The 21,976-nt window shown below is 48.9% G+C and overlaps 1 protein-coding gene across 1 annotated transcript in view; it reads right to left on the bottom strand.

Annotated features, from left to right (window-relative positions):
- Nucleotides 1-17,103, bottom strand: part of LOC144827028 (E3 ubiquitin-protein ligase TRIM39-like) — a 160,530-nt gene extending 143,427 nt beyond the window's left edge. The window contains exon 1 of the mRNA XM_078685494.1: nucleotides 16,688-17,103. Coding sequence (XP_078541620.1) covers nucleotides 16,688-17,101 — 414 coding nt within the window. The 5' untranslated portion in view covers nucleotides 17,102-17,103. The remainder of the gene's footprint in view (nucleotides 1-16,687) is intronic.
- Nucleotides 17,104-21,976: the final 4,873 nt, after the last annotated feature.

The raw sequence follows: 21,976 nt of genomic DNA, 5'->3' as shown, positions 1-21,976 counted from the left end.
TGCTTCTCTGTTAATTGTTTTTGGTAAGTTTATTATTTGTCTGTAAGTACTTATGTATTAACGTTAATTCGCCCAAAGGGAATTATTTTTTGACTTGCGTCAACTGTGGAACCCTATCCCTTTGGTCTTGGGGTCCCTCTCTCTTTTATTAGAGATCATACACTAATCAGGCAGTTCGTTATGCAGAAACAATGCCATGCGTCATACACTAATCAGGTAGTTCGTTATGCAAGAAAGATGCAATGTGTAATACAACAATCAGGTACTCCGTTATTCAGAAATAGAGTAATCCGTACTACACTTCGGCACCGACCACGGTGCCTCAGGCGGTCTCTCCGCCACTCGTGCTTACTGGCAGGTAGCCTCTGACAACAGTTGCCCCCAACACGGGTATGGTATAACACAAAAAGTGGAGCTCGGCGCTCCGGCCCCGGTACTACCACTCCCTTGGCAATACGAGCCGCCATACGAGCAAAAGCAGAGGCTTGTGCTGCTGAAGTGAGAGAGAGGCTGAGAGCATCTCCCTCCGAGCTCGCTCCCCAGGAGTTGAAACACGTTACCTGGGAGGCGCGAACTAGAAACACGTTACCTGGATGGCATGAACTCACTCTCTTCTCCTCGTCCAGCAGTTTCGGCCTCCGATGCAATCTTTAGGACTTGGCAACGGCGGGCCGGGCCGGCGGCTCAGCTCCTCCGGGGCTGCTGGTCTGGGCCGCTACTGCTACGAAGATTTCAGGCTGCCACAGGGCACACGCACTCAGCGTCGCTGAGACCTCCTTGAGCTTCGGGTGCATGATCACCAGGCACTCCACACGAAGGTCTCAAGGTGCACAACGTGCACGCACACAGCGTCGATAAGACTCACTTGGATTCCGGTGCCCACGCTAACAAGGCAAATTCTCACAAAGGTCTCACGGTGCACAATGCACACAGCATCGATGAGACTCACTTGGATTACGGTGCACACAATAACTGGACAATCCTCACAAAGGGGTTCAGGCTGCACAAGGCAAACGCACATCACGTCGCTGATCCTTGCTTGGACTCCAGGTGCCCACGATCACAGGGCACACCTTACGAGGGTCTCCGGCTTCAACAAGCACGCACACACAGCGCCGGTGAGACTCTCCTAGAAACTTTTGTGTTCCTGTGTTTCCGCAACAGGGACCCAGCAGACCTCGGGCCCTTGAGGATAAGTTACTTCAGGACACAGCACACAGCAAAGCCTTTTCAAGCAGGGAGACACGGCACACAGCAAAGTCCCTTTAGACTTTCCTTGGTTAAAACAGCAAACTGCAGGCCATCCCCAGAACACACAGCAAGGGTGAGTCCTCTCCTTCAGTCTATTCAGTTGTTTTGTCCTTGACAAAAGTCCTCTTGACCACGAAGTAGCTCCAGTCTTGCTCACACTTGATCAAGCCATTCTCCAAAGTTCAGGGGCTTCAGCTCTCATAGTTATACCCCTCAATGGCTTTGACGTCTTTGTGTTTCAGGGGGCACTGATCATTGTTCAAACCAGTTCTCTGTGCCTCCCTGCCAGTGACACCTTTCTTCCTTTGATTAGTGGGGGTCTGGATTCTCAATCACTCAGCAGGAGATGAGCCATTTGTTTTATAGCAGCAACCCAGGCCTCTTCACCTCTAGGGGCTTCTCCTCCCCCTACACTCCAGATGCAGGTCAGCCTGTTGCTGTCTCTCCTCCTCCCCAGGTTCAAGACATTCCCCAGATCCTATTGCTTTCAAATCCAGAAAATCAATCCACAGCCAGGCAGAGACACACAGAAATGTAAGAGCACAAACACCCAGTCACTTCTAAAAGAATGGCTTCTAAATACACAATGCAGAAAACACCTTCATAAAAAGATGTGTTATTACATTGTGAGTTCAGGCATACTAAACGTCACCTTTCCATCTTAAGCCTTTGGGAAGATAGGCTGGGAAACATAGTACACAGCCTCCCCATTCTGTCCTATGGGCAAGATGGCCTTTCAACAGTGAAAAATGAAATGGAGATTATTTCACTGTCAGGACTTGGACTGCACCCTACCAAGAGGGTACCCTAGACCTACCAAAGGGGTGTCTGATGTGCATAGAAAGGGAAGGGTAAGGTCTGGCAAGTGAGTGCACATGTCAGAACAACATGGCAATTTAACAAACTGCGCGCAGCCTGAGTTCTCTCTTTAAGGCTACTTGTATGGGGGGCACAAATAGTGGTCCACTAGTAGCAGTTGCATTACCAGCCCTGGCACACATAGTGCAATTTACTAAAGACTTTACTAGTAAAGAAAACCAACCAATCACCAATTACCATTACACTTTACACAGGGAGCACTTGCACTTTGACACTGTTTAGCAATGGCAAAGTGTCCAAAGCATCTAAGTTGGCAACACCATGTCAGAAACAAGCATTTACAATGCAATGGTCCTGTCTTTGTTAAAGTTAGAGCTATTGGCATTGCAAATGTCATTTTTTTCATTTATTGTTTTTTTTTAAACCGATAAATATATGGTATTGTCATTTACAATGGCAATAGGTAAGCATTAGAGAGTAGTAGAGAGTATTAGCAGTGATTAATAGTTAGTAGAGATTGACATAAATAAAAAGTCTGTCACACTGCTGTCTCTCTCACACTGCTGTCTCTCTCCCACTGCTGTCTCTCTCACACTGCTGTCTCTCCCTAGAACACACACACTGGTGTCTCTCCCACTGCTGTCTCTCTCACACACACTGCTGTTTCTCACACACACACTGCTGTCTTTCTTACACACAATGGTGTCCCTCACACTCCAGGCACAGCAAGCCACATCCAGACACACCGAAGTATGAGAGACTTGCACTGGCATGCCACAGACTCACACACACAGAGAGCCCCACACAAACACACACTCACACACACAGAGACCCCCCCCCACACACACACACAGCCCCCCACACACAGAGAGCCCCCTACACACACAGAGTGAGTCACACACACACACAGAGCCCCCCACACACACACACAGAGCCACACACACACACACACACACACAAACACACAGAGAGCCAGACACAAACACACACAACACCAAGCCACCACCTTTCTTTGACGGTGACTGTTGCACTCTAATTTTCTGGTTGAAGGACCCTCTCAAACAGTAATCTAGCCGCGTTTATTTATTTTTTCCAGAAAGGAAGTTCTGGTTAGATTCTGTGGCAGGGCTTGTGTGGAGCGTCACTGTGTGACAATGGAGGGCTTACTGTGTACAGCATTTCTTGTACAAATGCTAGTGCTCATTAATAAACAAATAAATATTGCTTCATTCGATGCTCGTTCAACCCTAGTATATTTTGATGTTAGTAAAGCAACAGTCAGCGTCATGGCTTCTAGCAGAACAGCGTCACCGGGGGAACGGGCTGCCAGCCCCCGACGCGAGAGAGAGAGGGGGGGAGACAACTGGGTGCCGAAAGACGGGTACCACCACCCCCCTGCAATCCGCGCATAAAGTTACAGCAGTGAGGCACTAGCCCGCCCCCTCGGCATAGGTACCTGATTTTTCAATGAAACTAACAGTTCTAGCTACATACACAGGACAATAAAGGAAGCAGTAACCCTAAAATTACATGTGAAAAACTTTGCTTGTCTGCAGCTGCGGGGGCTGTGGGTTCTAAGGCTGTGAGGGGTGGACCCAGGCGGGTACAGAGGGTGTCCAGACTTTGCTGCAGCTCTGGAGAGAGGGAGGAGCGGCAGCTAAAGCCAGAGCCAGAGTCATGGCTTCCAGCAGCACAGCGTCACCGGGGGAGCGGGCTGCCAGCCCCCGACACTAGTGAGGGGGGAGATAACTGGGCGCTGAAACATGGGTACCACCACCCCCCTGCCACCCGTGCATAAAGTTACAGCAGTGAGGCACTAGCCCGCCCCCTCGGCGCTGTGATTTCCCCCACCCAGCTCCATCGGAGGCTCACTCCCCTTAATAAGGCACTCGATAAGCTGGCGCAAACATTCCACCCTATTCTCACAGTGGGTTCCTCCCCTTCTTAACCTTACTACTCCGAGAGTGTATTCATTCCTTAGGCCCTCCCTCGCCTGCCAAGCGCTATTTCTCCCTGCCCCTAACCCACCCCTCCCTCACACCTTCTCGCATAGGGTCTTCACTTGGCCTTCGGACAGCTGCTTGCACTCATTGAGCTGCTCTATCCATTGGTCCATCTCTTTACAAAGCGACTTCTCGTCCATGGCGGGCAACGTGTAGTTCTCGGTTCAGATATATGAGGGTGACACAGCGCCTTCTCCGAGAATGAAGCTCCGGCGCCGATCCCTCCGTGAGCTCGGAGGAGGAGGAAGAAAGACAGCCCTAGCAAGGCCAGAAAGCGCTAAGGAGGCGTGGCTCTAATGCGTCAGCAGCGCCCTTCCCTCGTAGCCCATTGCCAAAGGCCGTCCAGCTACAGACAGCGAAAAAGGACAGTCAATTCTGTTACAGGAAATAGACGAAAGACTAAAAACTCACTAGACCGCCCAAATGTTGAAAAACGGGGTATATCGGTTTTTGGTGACTTTGATATCGTGAGTAACTACACAGCAAATGCTACAGAGACAATCGTTTTGTAAAGAAACGTTAGAAAACCTAGAAACAATAAGTTGTCCAGTTCTTCGGCCGTTCCGGCTATTTACTGAGACGAGGAAGAACCCTGTTCTATAATGGCTGCCGCACTGAAGTCGAGCTACTTTCTTTTGTTTGTCCTTTTCGCGGTTACGGGAAGTCATGTACTATTGGGCTCCTTTTTTAGGTACACACATCACATTCTAGACGTGGGAACAAGCAAAATGGTGGCAGCAGCTGCGGATATACGCGTGGTGCGATGCGGTAACATTAGACTCTGCAAGCCCCGTCCTTTTCAGACTGGGGAGGGGGCCTGTTTTGGACTGAGAGAAAGAACTGAAAAAACATGCCCCTCAATCCGAAAAAGACGGGGCTTACATCTTCAATGGGACCTCTTCTCCAATGGCTGGCCAGCGTTTAGGAGGCCAGCCAATTGAGAAGAGGGGCAGGGTTAACCTCGCTACTAAGGGACATAAGATCTCGCTAGCGAGGCTGCGCATGCGCAGCCTTCGCTAGCCGAGACATTAAAAGAGGTCTAGGGGTAAAGCAAAAACGTTTATGGACTTTAGCCAATAAATGCCAAGTCCTACACCTTACTTGACTTGATCCGCCAGGCTGATCACTATGGTTACAGCTGAGCGCCTTCAGTGCCGCTGAAGGCGTGGCAGGTCTGCAGAGCAGGCGCCATATTTATTGAGTCAGCGCAGTAAAGTTTTTTGTTTTTTTTTAAAACCCCAAATTTTATTATCGAAAAACAAAAAAGAAAAGTAACTGAGAATGTTCTCTCAGGTCGAGGGGGTTAATGGTTTTGTTTTCCTGTGTGAGACAACCTGGCGCTCCCAGGGAGTCCAATAACAACAGAACAAAAGTTCCTGAAGGAATTATTTCTTATCATTTAACAATTTATAAGAATGTCATAACAAATGAACATTATTCAATAAACAACCGGAGATTGTATTTATATAGTCATTGAGTTTATATCATCAGTAAATAAATTATTCCATCAGCATAGGCAAAATCAACATGACAATTCATGAAATGGCAACCAGAACACAAAACTGCTATTTAAATTTTTCTATGAGCAGTGATGATAGACACCTTTGCGTATTTATATGGACAATATATACAATTTATGCCATATATGCATCAGTTACCAACTATATATATTTATTTACAATACATAGTCAGATGATATTAGCAAAAAAGTGTCAGTGCGTCGACGTTTCGGTCTCAGACTTCATAACTAAACGAGACCATCCTCAGGACCAGTGTTGCACCATGAATCTCCTGAATCTGACACTAACTGAAGACAGGTCCACACTCTCAATCGTGGGTTCTGGGCAGATTTAAAATGACGTCCTCGAATTTTAACTGGGATTTAAACACCGCGTATATCCAAGACTCTCTGCATCAGACGAGTCCAGTCAGGAGAACTGGACCCAGAACAACTTCCATCTTTCGTAGAGTGACCGAGGACCAGCAGCAGATGGGCCTTTAGAGGTGCTGCTGGTGGAGCCCAGGGAGGTGCTGCTGACAGAGCCCAGGGAGGCGATGCTGACAGAGCCCAGGGAGGCCCTGCTGATGGAGGCCAGGGTGGGGCTGCTGGTGGAGCCTGGGGAGGTGCTGCTGGTGGAGCCCGGGGAGGTGCTGCTGGTGGAGCCCTGGGAAGTGCTACTAGTGGAGCCCGGGGAGGTGCTGCTGGTGGAGCCCGGGGAGGTGCTGCTGGTGGAGCCCGGGGAGGTGCTGCTGGTGGAGCCCGGGGAAGTGCTACTGGTGGAGCCCGGGGAGGTGCTGCTGGTGGAGCCCGGGGAGGTGCTGCTGGTGGAGCCCGGGGAAGTGCTGCTGGTGGAGCCCAGGGAGGTGCTGCTGGTGGAGCCCAGGGAGGTGCTGCTGATGGAGCCCAGGGAGGTGCTGCTGGTGGAGGCCAGGGAGGTGTCTCTGATGGAGCCCAGGGAGGTGCTGCTGGTGGAGCCCAGGGAGGTGCTTCTGGTGGAGGCCAGGGAGGTGTCTCTGATGGAGCCCAGGGAGGTGCTGCTGGTGGAGCCCAGGGAGGTGCTGCCATTGGAGCCCAGGAAGGGCTGCTGATGGAGCCTAGGGAGGTGCTGCTAATAGAGCCCAGGGAGGCGCTGCCGATGGAGCCCAGGGAGGCGCTGCTGATGGAGCCCAGGGAGGCGCTGCTGATGGAGCCTAACCATTATCAAAATGGGTTAACCCAACGGTCGTGGACCTGGGTGTATTGAGGTATAGAAAACAATGGTCCTAGACCTTTTAACTGGCCAGGTTAATGAGTACGGTGATTTTCTAAACCGTTCCTCTATATGTAAATGTTGTAAATATTTTGTGTGTCACTATCCCATGACTTTTCCTCTATCACCCAACCACTAAACACATTCCAAACCACCCTACCCCCCCTTTTCTCATCTGCACGTCCCTTCCTTGGGGCAACCTTCACGTTCATGAATTACTAATGTGTATTATACTCAGAAATCTAGATGCAATGAATTAAAATTGCTTCTGTTCCTTGAATCTGGTCTGTTGCATTTTCCTTTGACAGGTGTATTAATTACCTTGAGTTGATCCTAGGAGGAGGTTCTTAAATAATTTCATTTAGTAACTATGTACTGATTGCTTCTGCTATATTAAGTAAAAGGTCTAGGACCATTGTTTGCTGATGGAGCCTAGGCAGGCGCTTCTGATGCAGCCTCTTCCTTGGGACTGGGACTCTCAGTTTGTGACTAGTGATCCCTGGGCTGCAACGACCATAGCTTGTGCTTTTCTGCACAGGGGGGTCACGGTATGAGATCTGTCATCCTGGCACAGACACAGACGTAAGTCTTACTCCTGGCGCCCTCTCTGGATAGAGCCACGGAACTCACCCGAGATCCCAGAACAGATGATGTGTTCCCTTGGGTCTCTTTCGCTATAGAGCCCACAGTGCTTGAGATCCCTTAACACTCCCAGACATACTGTGTACTCTTGGGCCTCCTCTACGGAGCACAGAGCACCGCTTGAGGTAGACATGTGTTCTCTCAGGCCTCTTTCTCTATAGAGCAGGCAGAACCGCTTTAAACCTCTAAATGCTGATGCGTTTGTCGACATAAATCAACTATTGTCCAAATTAAAAGAATCCCCCGTCCCAAACTCCACATGTACCTCAACACGCAAGTATGTAGTCAGACAGGTCCTGCAACCGAGGTACGGGATCACTGAATGATGGGTCACAGGAGGCGTAGCTGGCAGGCAAACAAGTGGGCGGGAAACTCTTGATCGATCCCAGAGATAGGCGCAGCGACATTACAATAGCCAGGGGACGTGGCTTGGACGTCAATGAGGACGGGCGCCTAGGTCCGTTACCTCCACAATCCTGAGGCGTACAACAGCGAATCTTTCAGCGAAATTAGCTCGGTCCTGTAACAGAAGACCAGCAAAAGACGTCAGAACACCGGGGGCACAAGAAGAGCACAAAAGAGCGGCCGTCAGCAGCAAAACGCAGAAGTTTTGGCCAGTATACTACCCCAATCGGGCGAGGCATCGCCAAGATGGCGCCCTAAACAACTAGCGAGCGGAACAGAGTCGGAGTGGAAAAGAATCGATGTTGTGTAGGACCCTTGCTTGAACTACGAAGCACGCACGGCGAGCCCCAATACCCCGGCTGCCTCAACCAAGGCTGAGTAAGTGCAACAAAAGATCCACAGAGAGCTGTTGCGGCAGAGAGAGCGCTACGCGAAGCAGAACGAGAGAGAAAGCGAAAGTACAACTGGGGGCCACCATCTTAACAACTTAGCAGCGGTGAGCAGCGAGCGGTGATGGGAATGGAGGCAGCCTGGCACTACGTTTGAAGGACAAGCTGGAAGAGATACCCGGCACTGCTGCCGGGCACAGCAAGGGTGCAGAACCACAAAGGGAAGCTGTATACGAACCCACAACTTAGAAGCGCTTTACTGGGGGCCTCCATGTCGCATCCTCGCCCGACGCCCTGGAAGAGCCACAACATATAGCAGCAACAACCGCAAAGCTCCAATAAAGCAGCCAAGTAAGTGCCACAAATGCGCCAGAGGGGGTGAGGCAAACAGTAAAGCGATACTCGAAACCCCCTAACATAAACAAGAAGAAAGCGAAAGCACGTCTGGGGGCCGCCATTTTGAACCTAGACCTCATCCCACACACCGCGAGTTGCGCACAAAAGGCTGTGGGCTTTAACAAGCGTCTGAACAAGCAACCAGACACGCTGGAGTGGAAATAATAAGAAGGGAAATAACAACAATTCTGCACCAGTATTACCAAGCCAGCAGAACGCGACTACATTAATTAAGGGTCAAAACCGAAACTGAAACCGGAAGCACACGAGTGGGAGCCGCCTTTTTGCGCCCCGCCCGAAGTCCGCTTTACGAAAGTAGGGGAAGCAGAGGAAACCAGCGAGAACAACCAACTGCAATAAGTGCAAGAAGTGTCAGCAAGCCCTGCGCTGCTCAAGACTGTGCAGCAACCAAAATAAACGAGAACACAACCTACAACAAGCCATGGTGGAGCTGATCACACACTCACATCAACAAACAAAGAGTGCCAATAACTGGAGGAAACCCATACAGAGCGCCTGCTCAATTAGAAAGCAAGGGACTGGCCAAAAGGAAAGGCTAGTATCACAGAGGAGAACTGGTAGGAGCAAAGACCAGGACAAGAACCATCCGGGAACCAAGCAGGTTCAGGCTGAACCGTCAGGACAGAGACACAGGAAAGCCAATCCTAAAAAAAACCCTAAGCACCCAACAAAAAGACGGAAGACTAGGGAGCTATCAGATCAGAAGAGGCTTTGCAGCGATGGCAGGTCATGACAGCAAATTAACTAACGAAATAAAAAAATACAGAAAAGACATTCCCTATTCGCCACAAAAGCAAAAAAGCGAGATAACCCTGGATCTGATACTCAAAAAAATCAATGAAGGCAACGAGTTGGGTAAATCAACAAAGCAGACAATAGACAATATGCAACTGGAGCTAGCAGTCATAAGGGCGGATCAGCATAAAACAAACTGCAGAATCGATGCTACGGAGAAGCGCATTAGCAGCATAGAGGATGACAATGCACAAGCTAATAAATGCCTACACTCCATTGCAAAGGCCTCAACTGCTCTCCAGAAGCAGCTAGCAGAACAAGATGACCGCACCAGAAGGGGGAACATAAGACTGCTAGGGATACCCGAAGGAGAAGAGGACAAGCCCGGATCATGCACAAACCTAATAGAAGAGTTGATACCTCTACTAACAGGCATCACATTTGATAGACAATTCGAAATTGACAAAGCATACAGAGTGCCTGCAACCAAACTACCTCAAGGCCGAGGCCCACGACCAATCATCTGTAAGCCCCTGAGATCAAACCAAACAGAGGCGATCTTTGCATTTGCAAGGAAAACCCCAAATCTAAGATGGAACGGTCACAAAATAATAATCACGCAAGACTTCTCAAGGCAAACAGTAGAAACCAGAAAAGGATTCCTAGGGCTAAGAGAAAGAATGCGGAAGGATAATGTCACCTTTAGCTTTGCAGGTCCAGCCAAACTAAGAGTCACAGACAAGTGGCGAATGCAGGTCTTCGATGACCCCAACGGGCTGAGAAGATATCTCCAAGGCCCTCCATCAGAAGATATGGAAGCCCAGAACACAGGTGTAGGGAAAAGGAGGGCATCAACAGGAAACATCGAGGCGGATGGCACCAAAGGAAACTAACGCTGCCTCGGACTGAACACAACTGGTTATATACAAGGAACCACCACACAGGGGAAAGAGTAACACTATTTGCAAGTGTACTACCTCACACACAGCTACTACCTCAACGACAGCACCCAAGGCGCACCGGGCCGACTAGAGGGAGCAGCAGCACAACAGGAACTCTCATATATCCTTTAAGCTTACCTTAGCAATCCGGTCGAAACGATCAAGTACTGTCGTAAGCCCATAGGAAGCTTGGACTTAGCTCAATACAAGCCTCGGGGGAAGGAGGGGAGGAACTTTGCTGTTGCACGCTCATAATACAAGCAATGGGGGGTGGAGTTGGGACAGGACGGGGATATGGCGGGGATGGGGGTCCTCCGAGTACAGATATCTCTGCTTTCCATGCTTTTCTTCTTCCTTCTTTCCTTCTCTTTCTCTATCCTCTCTATCCTAGTCGCGGACATACACAAGCTTTGACCAAGCCATCACACTAGACAAAGTGTACATCACATGGGAGCTACAGCCAAAGGGAGTCGAGGGCACCATCCAGGGCGAACAAGAGCACATTACAAAACCACAACATGAAGCGATTCCCAAGTTAAGGAATTACACCAGCCACGCATAACCTAGCACCTACAACGATTAAGGTAGTCTCCTTTAATGTCAAAGGGCTCAATTACCCGGTCAAGAGAAGGAAGGCTATAGAATACCTGAGCAAAACAAAAAGCGACGTGTACGTGCTCCAGGAAACTAAATTGTCAGCAGAAGACGCACTACGCCTGAAAGCTAACTGGATAGGTCAGTCGCTATGCTCGCCAGCGGTCCACAAAAAAAGGGGAGTGATTACACTTATAAACAAAAAATCTAGGCTAATAGTACAAGATAGCTACGCCGACGAGGACGGAAGAATCCTAATAACCAGTCTCAAGAGGGGGGAGGACACAATACACATTGCCAACATATATAGACCCAACTCTGAAGACAGCAAATTCTGGAGTAAGGTTGAGAACAGACTAAGTAAGCCTCCACGAAAAGACCTCCTAATAGCAGCCGGGGACCTCAACTAATTTGACAGACACCCACAAAGAGCGAGCCACTGCTCATCAGGACAAAACACTCTAGGGAACCTGTACGCCAAGCTCAACCTAAAAGATCCTTGGTGAATACAACACCCAGACGAAAGAGATTACTCCTTCTACTCTCACCCACACAACTCATATAGCAGAATTGACTACATCCTCACCTCAGCCCCCCACACACATCTCATAGACCACACAGAAATAGCTCCAAGAACAATATCAGACCACTCACTCATCAGTCTAACACTCAGCGGAAGACACAATGAACAAGCTAGCCGCAGGTGGAGATTCAATAGTGATATTCTCAAAAACTCGAATAACGTTGCCGAAAAAGAAGATACCATAAAAGAATACCTAGAGTTCACTGATAGCCCAAGCATGGACAGAGGCACCCTTTGGGACGCACTGAAAGCCACAGTCAGGGGCAAAATACTAGCATCAAGTCAAGAATGAATAGAGAAAGGAACAAAAAACTAATAGAGCTCGAAGCTCAGATTAAAGACCTAGAAAGGGGCCACAGCACGAACTTAAGGGATAAAAACACCCTGTCAGAATTAACAGGGAATAAATATGAGCTCAACAAGATCCTAAGCGAAAGAGCAGGCATGTGGATAAATAAATATAAAGCTATAAACCTATGTAAAGCAAACAGAGCAGGGAAAGCATTAGCCTCATACCTCAAGAGCAAACAGAGACAACACACGATTGTAGCAATAACTGACAGCAACAAGACATCTCAAACGTCAAACAAAGAGATCCTTAAGGTCTTTAAAGACTTCTCTGAGGGCCTGTACAGAGAAGACAAAACCTCAAAGCAGACAAGGGAGCCAGCCTCCTAGACAGTCTAAACCTACCCAGTCTAACGGAGACACAGAGTACGACATTAGAACAAGACATTACGGGGACAGAGATAGAGAGAGCAGTAGCAGACCTCAAAGACAACAAGGCTCCCAGGCCAGATGGCTACACAGCAGGTTTCTACAAACAATTCCTCCGCCTAATTAAACCCACAATGGAAGAGGTGTTCACACACTGCTTCCACAAAGGGAAAATGACTAGCTCAGTGACAGAGGCCAACATAATAGTTATCCCAAAAGACGGCAAAGACCCACAGCACCTACAAAATTACTGCCCCATATCTCTAATTAATGTGGACTGCAAGATCTATGCCAAGGTCTTAGCAGCGAGGCTAAACGCGCTACTTCCAACCCTAATCCATAACTCTCAGGTGGACTATCTCAAAAACAGGATGTCCCAAGACAACACAAGGCTTTTATGTCACTTAATAAATTACGCCTCCGCCAAAAGCGCACAAGCAGTTATGATAGCTCTAGATGCCGAGAAAGCGTTTGACAGAGGGTCGTGGTCCTTCCTTGACCAATGTATGCACAAGTTCGGACTAGGGGGGGAACTATAGAAGAATGGTGGTGGCACTATATAACGAACCAAAAGCCCGGGTAGTAGTCAATGGGTGCACTTCAGAGACGCTACTCTTAGAAAGAGGCACGAGACAAGGGTGCCCATTATCCCCAGCACTCTTCCTACTCTCTATAGAACCACTGCTGAGCATGATTAGGGCCAACCCAGAAATAAAAGGAATCCATATCAGAGGGAACACAGTCAAGTTAACTGCTTACGCGGATGACATACTCATCACAACAGAGAACCCAGGCCCTCAATAGCAGCCCGACTGGCCACCATTGAGGAATACGCAAGGTCTCGGGCTATAAACTCAATAGAGACAAATCGGAACGCAAACCTCTAAACGTACACACTGCTAAGGCAGTACTAGGGAACTCAGGGTTGGCGTGGCAGAAAGGAGCTCTGAAATATCTCGGGCTACACTTTGAGAGAGATCTCAAGACAACACTTGACCACAATGAAAAGACAATTCTAAACAAAGTAAAAGAGAAACTTGGAGCGTGGTCACCAAAGTTTGTCAGCTGGTGGGGCAGAATTGAAACAATAAAAATGATGATAGCACCCATGGTTAACTACCTGCTAAGCATGCTCCCGCTAATAACTACAGAAGACTTCCACAAAAATCTAGGTACCCTGATAAATAAATTCCTATGGAAGGACAAGAAACCCAGAATAAGCTTACAGAAACTAAAGCTGAGCAAAAGCCTAGGAGGTCTCAACCTGACCAACTTCAAAACATTCCAGACGGCATGCCTAGCCAAACAAGGGTTACACTGGCTTTTGCCACGACATGAATACACACCGACATGGCTAACGCTAGAAAGAGCAATCATAAGAGGTCTCGACCCCTTAGCCCTAATCACAGCCAATAGACACCCCGAAGCTAACAGTATCATACTCAAAAACACCAAGAACACCATTCTTAAAGTAGACAAAAGAATGGAGATTAGCATAAAAAACACAAGATGGGAATCCATTTGGTACAACACCAAAATAAAATGCAAAGACAAGACACTTAACATGATCGTGGTACAAACGAGGCATCTCCACCCCCATCCAACTAGAAAAACTTAGCACTCCACTCACATTCGACACCCTAAAACACCTTCACAATCTACCAGACATAGAATTCTACAGCTTTCTAAAGATAAAGGCAGCACTCACCAAGGCAGATCTTAGCAAAGAAGTCCCATCAATCCTGCAATACTCGGCCTATCTAAACAAAGTTGGCCACCAAACGTCACACCTATACAAATTGCTAAGCCCAGTTTCATCAAAACTAAATGCCAAAACACTAGAATACTGGGATGGTCAACATAATAGGTGTTTTAGCGAGAGGGAAAAAATTCGCCTGTGGAACTCAGCAAGCACAAACAAAGTCACCCCAATCCTGGCAAAAACGAAATACTGGCTCCTCCACAAAGCCTACTGGACCCCGGCCAGACTAGCGGCCGTAGGGCTCCGAGACAACGATCTATGCTGGAACTGCCACAAACTAAAAGGTGACCAAGCCCACCTAATCTTTCACTGCCCTAAAGTTAAAACATTCTGGAACAAAGTAAGAGACTTCATAAATAGCATAATAAGGTTCTCACTGCAGACAGACTTTCTAGGGACAGTCGCGGCCTTCATGACTCCTGAGATCCAATCTAAGAACGACAGCGAGCTAATAGACGTCCTACTCACAGCAGCAGTTAAAACTATCCTGGCAAACTGGAAGAACACAGGGAAAGCTTCCTTCAAAAGCTGGTTCAACTGGATCACCTTCCTAAGAGGGGCAGATAACATAACATCAAAACACTCACCCAACTCTACCACTAAGGGCGAGATGTGGCTCACCCTAGCCAACTATCTGAGCTCACATAAACCACCATAAGCAAATTACACAGATCGGAACGCTCTTGCACCCCCTCACACACGGCGAACTCCAGCAGGATGGCCCCCAGCGAGAAGCGCCTGCCACCCTGTCCGCTACTCTGTCTATCTCTCCTGACTCTTCTTCTCTCTCTCTTCTCTTCCTCCCTATGAGGGCAATGTATAACATGGCCGAGCCCTAACACGCCTAGCCCATGACAATGTCTATCAGATGAGTGCGGGTACAAGCCCGATAGCGCGACGCCAATTGTAACCTCACCGGCGTACAATATTGCCTTCAACATATCTGTACTGTACTTACAAAACTATTCTAATAAAATCTTTTGAAATAAAAAAAAAGCACACATGCTCCAAGTTGGTACGTGCGGTTCGAAAACACAATAAAGTCAGATGCCAAATGAGTTAGCAACATAGAGCCAATCAGGATCTAGCACAAGTAGTGATCACGCGCTCCCCAGGCCGGACATCTAGACACATTTACCACTGGCCACACTGTGTCCATGCAAGGTCGAGACCCACCTGGAGTAATGTTTGACCCTTAATTTATGACTCTAAGGCGCCAACTAACTAGAATATTGGATTCTGGTTGCGTTATGGCTTGATGTAAATATTTTTATAAAAGAATAAAACCACCACAATGTACATTGAGGCATTTTGACCTTGTGCCTGTAACTGTTCTCCGGGCTGAGTTGTTTAATTTAAAAAAATTGTTTCTGTTTTGCCAAACGCCTCTTGTCTCCTGTTTTAATATGAATTTGAACCCGAGCAACAAAATCCTTTCACACACACACAAACCATACATACACGCTTGGGCCACCTCCTTAATACATCCGAGAGCAGTGCTGGAGACACCAAAGCCTTCAGAGGCACAAGCCTTGGGCCGTCTTCTCAATCCACTCTGGATCCCGGGACACTCACAGTAGTTCTGTGTACTCTTGGGCATCCTGCAGACGTGCCTCTGAGGCTTGAGGTGTGGGATGTGTGATTCCAGGTCTATGACAATCATACCTTGCGCTCTTCTGTCGCATCTTCTATGGACTCGGGGTGCGGGCCTCGTGACCCCAAGGCTGTGACACACGTGCCTTTCTGCCCTTGAGCTGCCTTTTTCTGTAGTCCTAAGAATGCAATGAGTGATCCCTGAACCCCTGCAGACACACCTTATGCTCTTCTGCAGCCTCCTGTATGAACTCCCAAAGTGTCTCTTCATGTATGAACCCAGAACACCCACACACAAACCTTGTGATCTGTGACACCCCTCTCAATGGAATCTTAGGAGTGCCTCGTATTTCCCGTCATCTAAGCACAAAACTGGTCATCCTTTGCAGCCTTCTTTGTGGGACTCAGGAAGTGATGTCACTGGTAAACACTGAACACCCACAGACACACTTTGTGCACTTCTGCAGCACCTTCTGTGGGGATCAGGGTGTGAGAGATGTGACCACAGGGCTGGGACAGACATACCATCCTTGTTATCTTGTCAAGCCCCTTCCATGGGGTTCACACCTTGTGCTCTTGTGCAGAATTGTCTATGGAGACCGTGCAGTGCAATGAGTGATCCCTGAGTTCCCCCAGACCAGCTCTGTGCCCCTGGGCAGAATTCTCCGTGGAGCCCTTAGTAAGTAGTTAGTTGTGGCTGGACTGATACAGACACACCTTGTGTATGTGCCGCCCCCTCTACGGGGCTCAGTGTGGAACTGTGAGCCCAGGGCTGTGACAAACCTTTCTACTCCTGGACAGCCCTCTCAATCTAGTTTTAAGTTCGCAATTGATGACCATTAGGGATAAAACAACAATCCCTGGATTTCCAGATCTGAACGGCCCCGGGTGGGCCAGGGCCCTTCCCTGGGTGGGCCTGGCCCACCTGGCCCAACCTCCAGTGCCGGGCCTGCTCCCCTATATTACTCAAGGACTGACTCCTGTGATCCCATAACAATGCCACACAAACCCTGCAATCCTTTGCAGCCTTCACTATACTCCTCTAAGTGTGACTTCACTTCTGATCCCATACACCCGCACACATACCTTGTACTCCTCGGCAGCCTCCTCAATAGGACTCACTGAGTGAGATTTATGGGCCTTGGACTCCCGGCAGACCACACATATCACCCTCTGATCCTCGTCACAGAACAGCCTCAGTTTCTCCTCGTGTTTCTCGCACAGATTCTCCTGTGGGGGCTCCACGGGGGGCAGGTGAAGCTGTTTTACCATTTCCACCATGTTTCCGAGTTGCCTGTTGGGTCGGAGGCTTCTCCCAGGAGACATTTCTCTGCACTGCGGACAGCGGAAGTTTCCATCTCTCCCCTCCCAGCTCTGAGTGATGCAGGAGCGGCAGAAGTTGTGTCCACAGTCTGTGGACACCGGATCCGTAAAATATTCCAGACAGATGGAACACGTGGCCTCATCTTTGAGATTCCTGAGCTGAGCTGCTGCAGCCATGATCCCAGAAGTGCGTGAAAGAAAAGTTAAGTTTCGTTTCTCTGATTGTGTTAAGTGGGCGTGTCTGTGTGTGCCCTCCTCCTCTGTGCGCTGGGACTTCCTGATTCAAAGTTTGTGTAAAGTAGGCGTGTCTGTGTGTCTTCTCTTGTGTGTCCCGGACTCCCTAGTTCAGGTTTCACTGAGTTTGTTTGTCCTATATTGCGTTCTGGCCGCTGCTGAATGGGCGAACAGCTTCAAACACGCTGTCGTTTTCCTCTGGTTCCACTAAATAAGGCCTTTTTAACTGTATTGTACTTGCATGGATATATAGCGCTTACTGCCCCCAACGAGACATCGCAGCACTAAATGTGCAAGTACAGCTCTGACTGCAGCAGCCCGGGTCTCGGAGAGGCTGGTAAATCACCCGAAACAGGGCGACGGGTGTTTTATTTCTGGGCAGAGCCAGAGGGATGAGAGAAATACAGGAAATTAAAAGTGAAACCAAGACTTTCAGTCTGAGAAAACAAGGGAAAGCAGCGGGTGGAAGAAGGAATGCACGATGTAGCACTCTAGTGCTCCGAGGGTCTCAGGTTGAGCCCCCGGAAGCACTCCGCACAATGTATCACTTTCTGGCCAGGCGTGGCCAGAAAGCTTTAAATAAAGGGACCGAAGTGGCACGGCACTTCCGGTCCACACCAAAGCAGCAACAGTGTGTGTGTCCTGTTAATGCGCATCATAAGCGGCGCAGCGCTGAAGGCCTAGCCCGGCCTTTGAGTCCTCACACTGGCGACGAGGGTGGGATGCCTGTAAACTAAACGGCGCCAGCCGGCGGCATTACCTGCCTGACACCAGCCGACCCGATCACCCCAGCTGCAGCACCGGAGAAGAGCACCTACGACGGCGGCCACCGCCGGAAGCAAAAGCTACACTCACCGGTAAGCAGCGTGAGCAAGGAGCTGCGTGTGGCACCGGCGGTAGCAACGGCAGGAAGGCCCAAGGCAGAGACGCGCGCCGAAGGAAGCGACCCGGCGGCAGGCCCAGCAGTGCGCACATGCGCAGAGAGCGAGGCGTGGTCACCAGGGAGAGAAACCCTGGGAGAGCGCGAGGCCGGAGAAGCGCTTTGAACGAATCGAGCGCGAGGCCCAGCAAGCACGAGAGAGAGACCCAGCGAGGCCAACCACACCACGAGACGACGCAGTCAAGCCCAAGCGAGTGCAGACAGCGCCCCATCGAGCATTGGCCAAGGCGAGTCACCAAGCAAGCACGAGCAAGGACAATCAACTATCTGTTGCACACCAGATTAAACAAACGCAAACAAGCACAAGCAAGTGCAACCAACAACCTGACAAACAGTGGCTCAAACAGGCACCAACAAACACGAGCAAGGGCAACCAGGGATACAATAGAAAGACGCCCAAAAGACAAGCGCCCAGCCACCTCCCAGCACCAAAATGACCACAAACCCAGGAGGAACATCTGGGGGAGCCGGCCAAGCTCAGCAAGCAGCACCACCAGCGCCAGCAGTAAATTTCGGAACACAGCCACCAATGCCGTCAGCCCACTCACAAATCCAGGCACTACCACCTTTCAGCGAACTGATAGACCCAGGGACAGCAACCCCCAGATGGGCTGTGTGGTTAGGTGTTATGGCTGTCTTTCTGCCAGCCCTCTGGAGAAGGAGAATGATGGAGAGTGACTCCAGCCTATCACCCTCATAGCATAGGGATTAGGCCGATAGACAGGGATCCTGTCTTATAGATATAAGGGCATTTTCGTGCCATTTTCCTTAGAGTAAGGCTTATGAATTTAAGTTAGGGGTTAGATATATGGGTATTAGTCATGATTTACTCATTTGCTAACATGCCGATCTGTCTCTCATGGAGCTATGTATATTATGGGCTCCGTAGGCCTTAAGCGAGACAGACTCCATTTTGCTTTCTGCCTGGTAGCTCGAGAAGGCTTTCTAGGTGAAGTGTAATGTTTTAGTTTCAAGCTGTTGTTCGCTTGGAGAGAACCGGTTCAGGCTGACCCTTATCGAAGGAATGTATTTTTCTCCACTCCGAAGACACAACTTCAGGCCGGCCGGCTGGGAAAGTGTCCTTGGTACGGGGAGGTACAAGAATTTGGTGGGCGGCAGGTTACTGGCCGTGAATTTCCATGAAGGAACGGGCTTTGATATTAGCGAAGGTGTTAGTCTTTCAGTCAGTCAGTCCGTAGGCGGCATCTAGCCGTTAGCATCTCTACCATTATTCATTTTCATGGTGGACAAGTCGCCATCTTTGAAGTCGGAGAAAGATTTAAGACCGAAACTCTCTGAAAATAGACTGAACGAGAAGTGGCGCGGAGCGCACTAATGCAGAGAGAGAGAGAGACGGTAGCTAATTAACAGCAAGGTTCCGAGGTCCTGAGGGAGAGCAGACGAGTTTGAGCCTATCAGTGCAGACGTGTACCTGTGACGGCTGAGGGTGACTGCAAGGCGAGCCAGGACCCAGAGACGAGACAGGAGCCTAGATGACTGCCGAGTCCCGATTTCCCGTTAACCAGGTGAAGTCCAACCAGTCTTTATAGTGCGTGCACCCTAATCTTTCTCTTTTATTTCTTGTGCAAATGTAATGCTGCATAGTAATGTGATTTATGTTTATGGTTAATAAATGCCCTAATTCATATAGAATTACCGTGTGCCTGGTGCTTATGTTCAATCTTGGTAAACGCAACTCCTAGGTGAAAGTTAGGCGCATGAATGGACGAGTAATCCCAATCAGGCAAGTGGTGATCACACAAATAGGGAGTGAGTGAACCTCTGATGTCAAAAGCAACGAGTACACTATACAATCTGGACCCATATCCAAAGTTATTATTGTAGTTTTATCCTAAGTAGACTGTCGAGATATCATCCCAATAATGTTTCATAGGAATGTGGTCGTCGTTGATATGCGGCGTTAATGAGAACGGCAGGAGGGATACTGCCGTGTAAAGCCACCGGATTGTGGTATAAGACTAAGTGAGAGCGTCAGGGGGGACACTGACGTCTATGTTTCGCAGGATCGCGAACGCTGGAAAAGGGAGCATTGGGTTCTGCAGGCCCGTGTGTAGACACGCCGGATTGTGTGTCAGATCTGCCCTGGGGTAGAACGGTCTGGGTCGAGGCGACCGCGAGGCCAACTGATGTGAATAAGATATTGTAGAAAATCCATATATGTATATTGTCATTCCCCGTTCTTAGGTGCGACCTGTATATTCATCGTTATATCTACTCAGTGTAAATACGATCTAAGAAGGGAAGGTGAGTACGTTTTGGCTGGGTCACAGGGGCCCCTGGGGGCTGATCCCATCTAAACAGAAAATCCAGCCATTACATCTGGCGTCACGAACTGTTTACGAAGCCTGTGTGCATTGTGTTGTTTTCATCTCGTTGGTTTGCGCTCGGCTTGTACGTATAAAATTTTGTTTATAATTGTGTATATATTATTTGTGTATCATTATGTTTGTGAAAAAATCATCGTCGGTTTTCAAATTACCGATTCAGATTCCCGGCTGGGAGTCTACGCCTTATGAGGCTTTGGCCCGTGAGTGGGCTGATTCTACTGGTTTGAGCGAAAATTGGTCTTCATTCTTGGAGCAGGCGGAGCCTGCTGATGTGATTTCGTGCCTGCAGAAAGCGCCAGTAGTGAAGGGTGATGAGCTTCCTATTTTAGGACGCAGAGGGTGGATTGTTCTTAATGCATACAGAATAATGCATGAGAGGGTTGTGCAACTACAGAAACAGTTTAAAGATTCGGAAGGACAGTGTGTCGAGTTGCAAAATGCGCACACTTTGTTGCGTTGTCAAAATAAATTGCTTGCCGATAAACTTGAAACATATCAGACCATTGCCGAAAGGGCTGCGGTCCGTATTGCACGATATAAGTATAAACATCGTCGTGGACGTGTGTCTTCACGCAAAGTGCGTATGGTTGTAGCAAAAGCTGGAATGGATTGGAACCCCGATGAGTGGGACGGTAATATCTGGGATTCTCATACTTCTGACTCCTCGGCAGAGGAGGGTGACAAGCGCGAGTCTTCTCGCTCCGGACGTGATTGTAAATCTGCTTCGTGCATTGATTCAACTCCCGATTGTGACCGTGCTCGTTCTTCCCGTGCGGACGACGTAGCTTGCCCTGATTGTGATGTTAAATCTAAGATGCGGGCTTCCTCGGAAGCTCTTCCCGCAGTTTCTGCTCACCCGATTTTTCGACGGAAGTTACAACAAGCCCCTGGTAATCCGGGTGGTATTGCTCTTGACTGTATTGAGGACTTTACTCAGCAGGAGATCAGTGACATCCTGCAACGATTTAAACAACGACCTGGTGAGACCTTGCTTACCTGGATGGTGCGCCTTTATGAGCTTGGCGCTTCCGGTATTATGCTCGATGCCGTTGATTGCTTACGATTTTGCTCTTTGAGTTCTGATTCTACTATTCAGGACCATTTTCGGAATTTTAATGGTAATGTTCAAACTTCTTTGCTCCAGCTTGCGTCTGATGGCTGTAATCATAAATATCCAACTGAGTCTGATTGGCCCTCTGATGAAAAGCCGTGGTATACTCTGCGCGATGCGTCGCAACGTTTAAAGGAAGAAGTCATGAAAACCTGTATCTTCCTTAGTACTGCTGACAGATTATTGGATGGTCTTTTAACATCTTCTGTGCGTAATCGCATTATCCGTTCTTCTCCTGTTGCTTACAAGCAGGTCATGATGACTTTATTGATTAATCAAACTGGCAATCCTTTGTCTGCTGTGCTTGAGTCTGTTCGTCAGCTTGGTGAGTTGGGTGAATGGTTTAAACCTGAAAGACAATCCCGACCTGAGGGTCGTACTGGTGGGGACTATAAGTTCTCTAGACGTGACATGTTTCT

This window comes from Lissotriton helveticus, chromosome 4_1 (assembly GCF_964261635.1).
Source record: "Lissotriton helveticus chromosome 4_1, aLisHel1.1, whole genome shotgun sequence".
Classification (NCBI taxonomy): Eukaryota; Metazoa; Chordata; class Amphibia; order Caudata; family Salamandridae; genus Lissotriton; species Lissotriton helveticus.
The sequence above is the reverse complement of the archived record's forward strand: the minus strand, read 5'-3'. Positions and strand labels throughout refer to the sequence as shown.